At 43.4% G+C, this 14,072-nt stretch overlaps 1 protein-coding gene across 16 annotated transcripts in view; it reads left to right on the top strand.

Annotated features, from left to right (window-relative positions):
* PLEKHG1 (pleckstrin homology and RhoGEF domain containing G1) overlaps positions 1–14,072 on the top strand; it is a 229,533-nt gene that overhangs the window by 134,425 nt on the left and 81,036 nt on the right. For 13 of the 16 annotated variants that reach the window (XM_008263680.5, XM_051854240.3, XM_089333612.1 and 10 more), the window contains one exon: positions 7,809–8,317. In XM_008263680.5, coding sequence (XP_008261902.3) covers positions 7,907–8,317 — 411 coding nt within the window. In that variant the 5' untranslated portion in view covers positions 7,809–7,906. The other 3 variants (XM_089333616.1, XM_070073420.2, XM_089333617.1) reach the window with 3 other exon arrangements.

Raw genomic sequence — 14,072 nt, 5'->3', positions numbered from 1 at the left:
GGTAACAACATTTTTTAAAGTGATGTTAAGCACCTTTTTTGTATACCTGGTGGCCATTTGTCCTCTGTAAAGAGATGGCTATTTGGTTACTTTGCCCATATTTTAATGAGGTTATTTGTTTTGTTTGCTGTTGGGGTTTTTATTATTATTTTTTTTTTGCCAGATAGAGTTAGTGAGAGAGAGACAGAGACAGAGACAGAGAGATAGTTATAGACAGTGAGAGAGAGAGACAGAGAGAAAGGTCTTCTTCCGTTGGTTCACTCACCTGCGCTGATCCAAAGCCAGGAGCCGGGTACTTCCTCCTGATCTCCCATGCGGGTGCAGGGACCCAAGGACTTGGGCCATCCTCTGCTGCCCTCCCGGGCCACAGCAGAGAGCTGGACTAGAAGAGGAGCAACCGGGACTAGAACGCAGGGTGCTGGTGCCGCAGGCGGGGGATTAGCCAAGTGAGCCACGGCGCTGGCCTGTTTGCTATTGGGTGTAAGAGTTATTGATACAGTTTGGCTATTAACCTGTGTCAGGTATATGGTTTGCAAGTGTCTTCTCCATCCCATAGATTGTCTTTTCATTTTTGTCAGTTGTTTCCTGTGCTGTTCAGAGGCTTTGTAGTGTGATGAAGTTCACTTGTCTATTTTTGCTTTTCTTGTCTATGCTTATGGTATCATATCTAAGAAATCATTGCCAAAATCAATGTCGAGAACTTTTCCCCTCTTTTTTTTAAGATTTATTTATTTATTTATTTAAGAGTCAGAGTTAGAGAGGGAGAAACAGAGAGAGACATCTTCCATCTGCTGGTTCACTCCAGCAAGAGCTGAAGCTGGGCCAATCTGAAGCCAGAAGCCAGGAGCTTCCTCTGGGTCTCCCACACGGGAGAAGCACGTGGGCCATCCTCCACTGCTTTCCCAGGCCATAGCAGCGAGCTGGATCAGAAGAGGAGCAGCCGGGACTCAAACTGAGATGCTGGGGCCGCAGCATTGGCCCTTTCCCCTCTATTTTTTTCTAGAAGTTTTACAGGTTCAGTTCTTATGTTTAAGTATTTAATTTGAGTTATTTTTTATATGGTATAAAATAAGTAAGGGTCTGTCTTCATTCTTGGCTTATGGATTTAAGGAAAATTAGTAGATACATACAGTGGATTATTCAGCTGGCACAAAAGAAGGAAATCCTGCCCACTAGGGCAACATGGATGAACCTGGAGAGGACATTATGCTGGGTGAAATAAGCCAGAGACAAGAGGGCAAATGTTCCACAATCCCACGTATGTGAGGAATCAAAAGTAGTCAAACTCAGAAGAATAGAGTCAAACAGTGGTCAGAGAAGTATCGGCAAAAGATAGAAACATTCAGTCCTACGAGATGAGTAAGTCCTAGAGATCTGCACAGTGTCTTGCTTATAGGCAACAATACTGTACTGTATATTTTAAAACTTGCTAAGAGTATAGCTCTTATGTTGTATTCTTGTGACAAAGTAACAGTGGTAAAGAAGGCAGAAGGACCCTTCTGGAGGTCATGGGTATATTCACGGCATAGACTGGTGACGGCTTCATGGGCATGTATTCATCTCCAGATCCATCTGCTTATGCACAACTGCTTGTAAATCATACCTCAATAAAATAAAAAAATGCCTTTTTAACTACTTATTTTGGAAAATTTTTAAATCTGCAGTAAAAAAAAAAAATCAGAGATAGTGCCAAGTTCTCATATGACTTTTACCCAAATTCCCCTAATGTTAACATCTTGTGTAATCATAGTACCTTGGTCAAAACCAAGAAATTAATGTGGTAACAAGATTTTTTACTTCTTTATCACCAAGTAGCTACTAATAATCATGAAACTCATGTTCTCTTAATTGAATGTGCTGAACACTCAAAAAAAAATTGATGGAGGACAGCACTGCGGCTCACTAGGCTAATCCTCCACCTGTGGCACCGGCACTCTGGGTTCTAGTCCTGGTCGGGGCACTAGATTCTGTCCCGGTTGCTCCTCTTCCAGTCCAGCTCTCTTCTGTGGCCCAGGAGTGCAGTGGAGGATGGTCCAGGTCCTTGGGCCCTGCACCTGCATGGGAGACCAGGAGGAGGCACCTGGCTCCTGACTTTGGATCGGCGCAGCACCGGCCATGGTAGCCATTTGGGGGGTGAACCAACAGAAGATCTTTGTCTCTGTCTCTCTCACTGCCTAACTCTGCCTGTCAAAAAAAAAAAAAAAAGATGGAAAATCGTACCTAGCCCTGTCGTTAAAGCAGCCGTCAAGTTGGTATTTTAGAAAACCAAGGAGTGAAGACTCATGTTGCTATGGAGTGGCTTTTAACTATTGAGTTATCCAGTATGTCAGCAGTATTAGTGAGAAGGATGCATCTCAAAGATTTGATGTTGTCTCTGGAATATATAAATGTGTGTTTTTTTAACTTTGACTCTTAAATTTGCTTTAAATCACAAACTTGGTTGTTTGCAACTTTGAGCCTCTGCCAGAGTCTAGCTCCTTATTAAATGAACTTTGTGGGCTGATAGAATAATTTCTTGCTTATACTTTAGTTTTTCTGCATCCTTCTCCCCTGGGAGTAACAGGGAACTCTGAAATCCTAGTTATTCGTTGGTACTGAGCACAGCTCATTCTCTTGATTTCCATGATCACCCTGCCAAGGAACTCAGACTAGGTATTTGCTGTCTAGAATAGCAATGAGCAGAATCTGAAAGTCCTGCGCATGGCTGTGCCCCTGCTGTGAGAAGCCTTCCTGCCTGGCCTTGGAAGGGTCTCCCTGGGAGATGTGACAGGGAGTTGTGGGCGGTGGAACCCATCAGACCCTGCCTTCCAATCATAAACATGGTCACAGGGAGCCATGGAAAATTTTGCAGCAAACCTAAATCAACCTGAAAAATCAGTTAGAGCCAGGAAGGGTTGCTTTGGATTCTGGCAGTGACATTCCAAAGGAGAGCAATTAAAATAATGGAAGTTGGATAGCAAAGGAAGAAAAGCCAAAGAATTTGAAATCTTTCACATAGGAAAAAATTAGGAAGAGGGACTTACAAAATAAGATGTGTGGAAGCTCTCCATCATTACTTCCATTCTATCGAGGGGGACACAAAAGGAATATTTTATTTTGGTGGCTTCTAGGCTAACCAGGACTTCTAGTTGTAAGAAAGAGATGCCAAGGCCCCTGCCCAGGTGCTTCTACCCCACCCCCTCCAGGTCCATCCCCCATCCTCACAGTGGGTGGAACCGGCTAATTTTAGGGTAAATTTGTGGTCATAAGATCCACCTGATATTGGCCATTAGGCCTGTTTATCAAGAAGTTCTCAGACATTGTTATATTATTAGCCCTATGTTTGGGATTTGGGAAGAGAGAGAGATGTTAGGAGAAGGGAAGCAGGAAATTTTCCAAATGTTAATACCACCTGCCACCACTTTTCACTCAAGGCAGAGGCAAAAGGTTTCATACTGTACAGTTTTCTGAGTATTTCATCACAGAAAATCAGTTACCTTGACATTTACTACACAGAGGTTATCTTCCAACTGTTTTTGCAAATTCATAATATAAATAGGCTTCAAAAAGTTTGGGGAAAAATGAAATTAAAAGTTATTTTGGTTCAAAAACAAACCTATGCTTAGTTTGTTCAGAATGTGCATTTTTCCAGTATTTGAAGATTCCTCATACTGTGTACTAGTGAATGAAGTAAAAACAAAAAAGACAAACTGAGCTGCATGAATCTTTCCTATTCTCTATTATTTTAACAAAGATTGATAAGGTAAATTTAAAACATGAAAAATAATGCATTTCAAGATCAGCTTTATCCAACTGACATATATATGCCATATATGCAATGTTTAAGATAAACTTTTAAAATATTTATTTATTTATTTGAAAGGCAGAGGGACAGAGAAGAGAGAGAAGGGGGGGGGATAGAGAGAGAGGGAGAAAGAGAGGGCTTCTCCATCTACTGGCTCATGCCCTAAATGGCACTAGCAGATGGGGCTGGGCCAGGCCAAAGTCAAGAGCCAGGAACTCCATCCAGGTCTCCTACATGGCTGAAAGGGATCCGAGGACTTGGGCCACCATCTGCTTCCCTAGTGCATTAGCAGGGAGCTGGATTGGAAGCGGCGTACCTGGGACTTGAACTTGCACTCCGATATGCAATGTGGGCATTAGGAGCAACAGCTTAACCTGCTGTGCCACAACAACCACCCCGTATATGTGATGTTTAATTTTCTAGTAATCATATTTTAACAAGCAATATGAAACTAGTACAAATAATAAGTTTGTTACTATTCCAGAATATTATTTCAACATGTCATTAACATGAGCATTATTAACATATTTTATACATTTTTTTACAAAGCTATTTAAATCAAGTGTGTGTTTGACACAGCACATTTCGGTTCAGACTGGCCACATCTTAAATGCTCCATAGCCACATGTGGCCAATGGCTACTGTGTTCTAAGATACATGTTCATCGTTGGTGAGTTGTATCAGAAAAAATAGACCAGACAGGGTGAAAATCTTCAACTCTTCTGAGGGAGGTGAGAACAAGGCTAGACAGTTCTTATGAGGTACATTTCCTTAGATGTGAAAACTGTAATTATTGTCTAAGCAATGAATCAACATAAAAAATGTTATCCATTAGCAAATGCACTCTCATATTACCTGCTATTATACAGCCTGACTTTAAATGTTTCACTTGTGTCATTGGTAATTTTGAAAAGTAATTCATATAGGCTAGCAGGCTTAGCTCATTGCTCTAGACACCAAATATCTGAAACCTTTTGTTTACATAGAGTGCCTGGTTGGCTGCTCTCTCAGTGGTTTCAAGCATGTGGCCTGGTATGGACATAAAAGCCTTCCTTGGCACACTGCCAACTTCAAGCTGCTACTTAAGACTTGCACAGAAAGGGGTACCAGCCTGGCCCCAGTTTCTCATCCCACTTCTTCCCACCTTAGAAGTGATTTGAAAGGCTTCCCCAGGCACATTAGCAGGGAACTGGATCAGAAGCAGCTGGGCGTCAAACCTAGGCTCTGATATGGGATGCTGACATCACAAGTGGCAGTATCACAATGCCGACCCCTATTGTGTTCATCTTTAAACTAGTCCTGATAATGAGTAGTGTGCCAAGGGTTAGGTAATACAGTTTCCTGCACTGGAAAGAGGATTGATTCTTGTCTAGTTAGAAAATCAGAACTTGCCCTGGAGATCAATGTTATCCAGAGGTAAAGAGAGACTACGTTGTTGGATCTCACCTTTGCCAGATGTCCTGGCCTTTCAGACAGAATATATCCACCTTTCATGTGGTCCTAAATCAGCCTCCTCGAATGCTTGAGACCTTAGAGATTCCTCTTGAACCTCCCATGTTTGTCATTTTCTACAGTGAGAGCAACCTCATGGTAACAGTTACGCTGGATGCCAGTGGGAAGAAAGCCTGGTCGTGTCTGCACCTACTTTGAAATGCCCATGATTTTGTGAACACCCTTTGCTGCAAAGCACACTTAAACACACAGCTGCTTCTTGGAATTCTGCCACACTCAAGTTGGATCAAGGCTTTTAGGTCAAGTGTATCCTAACAACTAACCAATCGATGTTTTATAAGCCATAAAGTTGTTATAGAACAAACAGGAAGAATACTGCAGAAGCCTTAAAAAATTTGTAGCAATCTCATACCATCTGGTAGTGGTTATGGTGAAAAATTATTTCCTACACATTTTTCTTACCATTCCTCCTTGCTGATCCATAGTTAGTTCCTTTATTTTATATTCGGAATTTTAATATTTGCTTTTAAATTTGCTTTCCTATCTGCCAGTGTATGGCAAGCATTTAATATGCCTGCAGCCTTTATCAGAGTTCCTGATTTTGATTCCTGGCTCCATTTCCAGTTCCAGCTTCCTGCTGATGTACACACTGGCAGGCAGCAGATGATGGATCAAGTATCTGGGTGCCTGTTACCCACAAGGGAGACCCAAATTAACTTCCTGACTCTTGGCTTCAGCCTGGTCCATCCCTGGCTGTTGCAGGCATTTGGGGAGTGAACCAGTGGGTGGAAAAATCTCAATCTCTCTGTCTGCTTGACTCTTTCTCTGCTTTTCAAAGAAAAATAAATAAATTTACAAAAAGTCAGTATGTTGAATGATGAGTCTTGATAGATTCTTTATATTCTAAAAATATTGGTACCATCTGACCTCTATTAGAGTCAAAACAAATTCACATTCTATTGAAAAATGACTGTTAATCTATATTCTTGTTCCTGTATTTGTTATTTATGACTTTCCAGATGTACAAGCCTCACTTTTCTGTTTTTTCTTTTTTTAAAGATTTATTTATTTATTTGAAAGTCAGAAGAGAGGCAGAGAGAGACAGGGAGAGAGGTCTTCCATCTGATGGTTCACTCCCCAATTGGCTGCAACAGCTGGAGCTGGGCCTATCCGAAGCCAGGAGCCAGGAGCTTCTTCCGGGTCTCCCATGTAGGTGCAGGGGCCCAAGGACTTGGGTCATCTTCTACTGCTTTCCCAGGCCATAGCAGAGAGCTGGATTGGAAGTGGAGCAGGCAGTTCTCAAACTGGCGCCCATATGGGATGCCGGTGCTTCAGGCCAGGGTATTAACCCACTGAGCCACAGTGCCGGCTCCACTTTTCTATTTTTCTAGCAAAATCCGTAAATGTAGGTGCTGGTATTAAGGTAACCTGCCAAATGTCACATTCTTTATCACAAGGCATTTTGCTCCTATAAACCTGGAATCGAATCCCAGCCCTATGGGGAGGAGAATGTTCATTGTGCCTTACCAATGAAGACTGGGACTTGGGGTTCCACCGAGTGCTTCTGAAAGTTTGATTTTCATGTAGGCCCCATTGGGTCCAAGGTCATGTGTTACTGCTGTGGGTAGTAAGTGACCTTTTGACTTGGCATTTGTCTCTCTCACGTCCTCTTCTAAACACTAACAGCCTCATTTGTCTCATAACTTAGCTCCAGCCTTTCCGATTTAATTGTCTAATTACACCATCATTTTATAACATTCCCTGTGGAGTGTTGTAGTTCATCAGATAGACTCTCCAATAGCATAGCTCCGTACGTGCCACAAATGGACTGTCAGTGTTTTAAGAAGAGCTTTAGAATGTGTTGCGGTGAGAGGGTGTGTTTTCAGTGAGGTGTGGGTCTTGCCATTTCAGGGTATTTGTCTTGCCTCGTATAGAAAATTGTCTGTGCACCTCCTCCTTAATCTGTGCACCAGTCAAATGTGGAGTGGTCAGCGTCCTTGAAACTAGTCATGATGCTTCCAGGAGACCGGCTTAAAATGCTGTGGAATACGGCAGAGTACTTAAAAACCCGAACAAGGTTTCTCAGCGTTCTGTAAGAATCACGGACAGTCCTTTTTAAAGTATATAAGAACCACTTATGGCGCTTGTTAAAGTGCTAAATTCCTCGTGGTTTGGCTGCAGAGCCTCTAATGTAGTCAATCTGGACTAATCTGCATATGTGAGTCATTGGGGGCGGGGAGGGGGTGTCACACTCTGAAACAAGGCCATGCTTCTGCAGCTTCAGTGTGTGTCCGAATCGCACTGGGGCCCCAGTGAAAATGCAGATTCCAGTTCCCTGGGCCTAGGGCAGAGCCCAGATCTCTCTGCAGTCGGAGCAACTACACTTTTGCATCTCAGTCCACCGTAGGTACCTTGGCCTTACCTTCTGTAGCTAAGGGCCGCCTTTTGGTGATTGACAACATAGGCTTGGGCTAGGTTTTAACCTTTCAGCCTCCGTGCGATAGCATTTCCAAATAGACAACTTCCCACCTTGCTTATCTTGTCCTTTTGTTGTTTTCTTGAATGCATGTAGATGGACACCCGTTGGGTCGCAAAGTGCCATCAGCTGTAGCTGAAGTTCCAGATCCCAAGACAACAGCCAGGCACCCCTGCTGCCCAGGACCCAAGACCATGGAGCTCTCCGACAGTGACCGACCTGTCAGCTTTGGCTCCACCTCCTCCTCAGCCTCTTCCCGGGACAGCCATGGTTCCTTCGGCGGCAGCAGAATGACCTTGGTTTCAAATAGCCACTTGGGCCTGTTTCACCAGGATAAGGAAGCGGGGGCCATAAAACTGGAGCTGATTCCAGCCACGCCGATTTCCAGCAGCGAGCTGCCGAGGGACAGCCCAGCCGGGCCACAGAACGTGGACGAGGATGGCGAAAGGCAGCCCGGCGCCCAGTGGAGAGAGGACGCAGGCGGAGTGCCCAAAGCCACTACCGAGCCGGCCACCAGCCCCAAGCTCCTCTACGTGGACAGAGTGGTCCAGGAAGTTCTCGAGACCGAGAGGACCTACGTGCAGGATTTAAAAAGCATCGTGGAGGTAAGGCAAACTTTGCTTTTGGAGTTGGTCATGCGGGAGAATTAACCTGGCCGAAAAGGAGCCACGCCAACCCAGGTGTTGGGGATGGTCATCCTGGGATGCAGAAGGGGTGTGAAAGTTTCAGCCAGTCATCATTTCAGAGAAATCCCAGGGTTCTGCTCATGGGTGGAAACCCTCCTAAAATGTTTTCTAACAAATCGTTTATGTGTTTGGAGCAAGAATAGTGATACTCTGGCCATAACAGAAGGGTACGTTTGTAAGTCCTACACTGAACGCTCAGAGGGCCACACAGGTGGCAGAACAGATGAAGATGGAGTAAGACTTCGAGCCTCCTGGTGCGCGGGTGTCAGGTGTACCTTACTGAGCCCGTCAGCTGCCTTGCCCTTAATCACAGCCCTTTCCCGGTGTGAGAGCGGCCAAAACTACGGAAGCCTGGGTCTCCCTTCCGAGACCTGGGGCAGTGCATTCTGCAGACCCTCAGGAGGGGGCCTGGAGCCCCTGTTCCATGCTGGGCCCTCCATCAGCTGGTGCTTGTGCGAAGGGAATGCACGGCAGTGAAAAACCAGAGATGGACGTGGCCTGGCCTCAGGTTTTCCTTTTTGTCCGTTTTTATATTAAACAAATTCACTTAAATTATTGTGCATAAATAATCGCCATAATTACACAATTCTTGCATAAGTTATTCTGTGTTGAGCTCAGCTAATGTGTCGGATCACATCCTGTGGAAATGCAATGATTCACTTGACTTTAATTTATAGGTAGTTTTTTAAGGATAAAGGAAGAGTTACCAGAGGAGCTCAGATGTTAATTCATTCATAATTTGTGATTAATATGACAAGGGAAAATTTATGTATGCAAAGCTACACTCCACTACTTTGTAAGATACCAAATTCTTTGTCTAAAACAGGAGCTAGCTATGAACAAATCAATCTAAAATATGTTGCAGGGCCTAGTAGAGTATTAGCTGATGAACGCGTTCTCCACAAAACTTATATTCTTGGAACTTCAGAGAAAGACATCCTAAAGCCTGAGTCCCACAAATAATGGAGCCAGACACTGGCTGCTAAAAATAGTTATGACACAACTTCCCAGCAAAAATAGAAAAGTCAACTGATGCTCAACCAAAACAATATGTGGCACCAAATGTAGCATAAAGGAGGCCAATTTTTTTTTATTTCAAAAATGATGTCATTTGTAGTTGAGAAGAATTACCTGTGAAATAGCCAAAAATTTTACAACCACTCAGGAACGTGTGGTTGTTAAAGCTTTCTTGGGTCGATTCTCTTTATTTCTTGGAAACTTTCTGCCTAATCCAAACTCACCTAGTGAAACCTTGAGTTCCTGAAATGTATTCCATGAGCAGTTATCCACCACCACCACTGCCACCACCACCACCACCCCAGGCTGGGTGGGAAACCTGGGGTGAGAAGTAAGGGAAGATACTAATGATAGAACACGGAAGACAATTTCTTTATTCCTCAGAAGTTTCAGTGTAAGGTTTATTTGAAGCTGTACAAGTGGTCTTGCCTTTTTTTTCTTTATCCACGGATTAACTATGTTTTGCTCTAGGAGTTGGTAAGCTTTTTCCACATAGGCCAGATACTCCGTCTAGGCCCTGGGGTCTCCATCACAGCTGCTCAATTATGCCATGGTAGCTCAAAAGTAGCTCCAGACGCAACACAGATGAGCAGCCCTAGAAGTTCCAGCACATCCTTAGGGCCCTAGTTAACCGAAGGTCTATAATTTGCTGACTCCCATGTGAGACTAAACATTTGTACCACATTTCATCGACTGAAAAATAGTACCTGCTCCACAGGGTCCTAGTGGGAATTAGATAATTTATGGGTGAGAAACGCAAATAGCAGTGCCTGGCATGGGTACACACTTAATTAGCAGAAAATATGATCATTGCTACCTCCAGTGGCCTTGGAATTTGCCAGTTGAGAATGGTCACTATGTGTGCTATGTTTTGCCTAAAGTCTCCCACAGAAATAATCAGATTCGCCAATTTACAACAGAAATTCAATTAGGGAACAGAATTGAACACAGGGAATTCCACCATTAATCTTTTGAACAAAATTGGATTGATTCTGATGAACCTGCCGAAAGCCTAGGGTGGCGAGGAGAGGAGCCGCCAGAGGGTATGGGCAGGGAGGGCAGCTGGGGAATAGTTTGAGGTGGAGAGGGAGGCACAGGTAGCAGAGGTAGATGCGCCTTTGTTCCAGAAGTCACTAGAACATTCTGAGTCATTCACCCTGTCCACCTGGAAAGCTTTGGGATCTCTCCCAGTCAGAGATGAGCCAGTGGAAGCCCCCCTTCATCTACGTTGAACACGGGCCACCTCTGTCTCAAAATCACAACTTTGACAGACTGTTTTAACAGAAGAGTTAAACTTATTTTCTATAATTCTTTTCTTTATGAGGCATAACCAATTATTTTCTGTCGCTCCCCGTCTTCGTGGAGGAACAACACAGGATCCTGCACTGTTCTTTTGTCTGCTCGGCCCTCCCCGGGTTTGCTGCTGGTTCTTCCCGGGTTGGCTACCGTCCCTCCACCTCCGTGGAGGGGCGGGCCCCCTGCCACTTTCCCCACTTCCGCCGGGGAGCGGCACACCGCCGGCCGGCTCTCTCGGGGGCTGCTCAGGTGTTATTCGGATAGATGTTCCTGGTGCATGTTGTCTCTCTCCTCCTTTATAGTCCTCTTCCACCAATCCCAACTCTGCTACCCACACGCCGAGTACGCTGCTCTCCTCCAATCAGGAGCAGGTCCTGCTGCTTATTGGTTGAACTGGAGGCAGCTGTGTAGAAGCTGTTTCCTCCTCTCCCAGCACCATATTGTGGGAAAGCAGATGTATAGAATAAGTCTTAATTCCAGTAACAGTATAGTCCGAGTTGCTCCCCACAATTTTCCCACCTGCAGTAACTCCACCCAATAAATACATAATATGGGTATTTTATTTATTTAAAAATTTTATTTATTTATTTATTTGAAAGGGAGAGGGACAGATGGAGGAAGGATGGGAGGGAGGGAGGGAGTAAGGGAGGAGAGGAGAAGGTGAGAGAGAGAGAGGGAGAGAGGGAGAGGGGGAGAAAGAAAATCTTTTAAGTACTGGTTCACTCCCCCAAATGCTCGCAGTAGTCCACACTGGAGCTAGGAGACAGAAACTGTTGCATCCACTCGTCAGCTAAAACAAAATGTTACAAAAACCAGTGACAGTCACACATACATTTTATTGAAAATGAGAAGCAAATGAGAGACAAATGAGAGGCAAGGTAACCGATCAGGACCGGCCACCGATCGGGACCAACACTCCTTACCAGAGTGCGGCCCCCAGCAGCGGGTTACACAGCTTTTTATAGTATTTTGTCTACTAGGGCTCACGATTTCTAACCAGACCCCTGGTGTGCAGTGAACAATAAAGAGGAAAACAGAATATGGTTGTAAGATAACAGTTAACAGTAACAAACCCGATAACAGATCCAAGATATGGCTGTAAGATAACAGTGGAGGACACATTTCGGTCAACCTAGTTCCTGGGAATTTGGGCCCACATAGTTTCACAAGATACACCCTTAGACATTAGCAAGCAAAGCTAATATGTACAGAAGCAAGAGATCTGCAATTAGCTTTTAGCCACACTCACTCCATTTTGATTCTGATTCTACAGAAACCCCATCTGGTCTACCACATGGGCAGCAGGGACTCAAGTCCTTGAGCCATCCCAGATGCACTAACAAGGAGCTGGATAAGAAACAGAGTTATCTAGGACTCCAACTAGAGATTTTATATGGGCTGTAGGCATCCCAAGTGGGCGGCTTAACCTGCTGCACCTCAATGCTGGCCTCTGGGTAGCTTTTAAAACACAAGGTATTGATTCCTAAAAATATCTTTTCCTTGATCTTTTTCTAACCTGTTTTTATAATTCTCTAACTGACTTCTGTAGTATCCTCCATTTTCCAAATGCAGAATTTTAAACTGGGATAAGGGTTGCTCATTATACTATGGTAATGTCTTATAATAGACAGATTTTCTTTTTAGTTGAATCCTTCTAAGAAACAACCATTTATTTTGGGAAAACCAACCTAATTGTTCAAATAAATAATCAAGTAATTTTTTCTTATTTTAAAAATATATTTTAATTGACCCATAATTGTATATAATGATGGGATTTTAAAGTCTGACATTTCAATATGCATACACACTTGTAATGGTTGGTTCAGGGTGACTGGTGTATCCAACACCACTTTGCATGTTTGCAGTAGCGCAGCTTCTGATTTTGTCCACTCTGGTTTATTGACTCATAAAAATAATATTCCTCAGTAGTCAGTCTCAGTTCTGTTTTCCCTCATTAGTGGTATGTTTTATCTCTATGTCCTGTAGATACATATCCTCACAGCTCAAGGTTGAGTTTTGTTCTCAAGATTTGTAAGTGGTAACATTTTGTGAAAGTTCACTGATATACATACACTGATATAAAAAACATTTATGCAAATGCGGATTTGACATGGTCCCCAATATCAGACAGAGGCTCATGTCTGAGAAAAAGCCCTCCTGACCTCAACTGGGCAGTCAGGTTCCCAGTTGTTGGCTACACACACTCCAAGAACATGTAAGTCTTTCTCTACGTAGAGACATTGTACTAAAACAGTCTAGAATATATGGTTTCTGTTTGCTTTCTCACACCATACACAGACTCAGAAATGAACTTTCTGAAAATGTAAAAAGTGTTGTTCGTATTCCTGTTGGTCTTATTTCCTTGCGTTTCTCTCCCACACCCTTCTCTCTGCACCCCCTGTCCGTCCCCTCCCCACCCCAACCACCACCATGGCAATCCCATCCTCAGCTCCTGTGCCCAACGTCCTAGTTATTGACTTTTGCATACTTGACCTCTGAGAAAGAGATAGAGATGAGGTCTTGACTATCACTGCTGCCCCGAGGAACAATGGAGCTGTTATTTAATTTTTATATATAGCTCTTTAGAGTATTTACAGATCAAATGAGATAATAAATATGAAAGCAGTTACAAGTAAAACACCCAGTGACACAATTATGGAGAAATAGAAATTTGTAGATGCTGGGAAGAAAATAAGGACCTCTTTCATGTTTAACGGGACCTTAGATTGAGCAGGGACTCTGATGGATAGGGTGGGTTTCTTTAATCTTTCCAAATGATCTATAAAAGAGTCTTTGAGAGTCTCATAAGAGCTGGCTTCAGATACAGTTCATGGCCTGTTTTATCCTTTTAGTAAAGTTTTTAAATAGTTGATAACATTATATAATGCTGTGTACATTCCTAGGACCAAATGGCCTCTTTGAACTCTAGAGGATGCTAAATGAAACCATCGTTGAGGATGTTGAGACCATGTGTATTTAGTGAAAAAAATGGGGCAAAATGTTAAATATGCTTTTGTTTTTTGCTGTCAACACCAAAGAGCTAAAATCCTTCCCAAGTACCTTTACCTATAAAATGCGTAAAAAAGCTATGAAATGAATATTATAGCCCTCACATTCAAAATTTTAGCAACCAAAGCTGCCTTAGTCAACATTATTCAAAAGTGGTGATGAAACAGGGATGAGAATGGTGATCTCCAATGCCGGGCTCTTGTGTTGAGTCTCTGGGGACCCTTTGTTTATTGAGTGGCTGTAGAGGCAGGGAGGATAGGTGGGAGGGGAAGGGTGGTGCTTTTCATATCCTTGGTGAATGGAAATGCATTGACAGCTGTGACCAATCTGCCCTTAGCACTAATGGCGCCAA

The sequence above is a fragment of the Oryctolagus cuniculus genome, chromosome 5 (genome assembly GCF_051225735.1).
Source record: "Oryctolagus cuniculus isolate XC-2025 breed Fujian yellow rabbit chromosome 5, ASM5122573v1, whole genome shotgun sequence".
NCBI lineage: Eukaryota > Metazoa > Chordata > Mammalia > Lagomorpha > Leporidae > Oryctolagus > Oryctolagus cuniculus.
The sequence above is the reverse complement of the archived record's forward strand: the minus strand, read 5'-3'. Positions and strand labels throughout refer to the sequence as shown.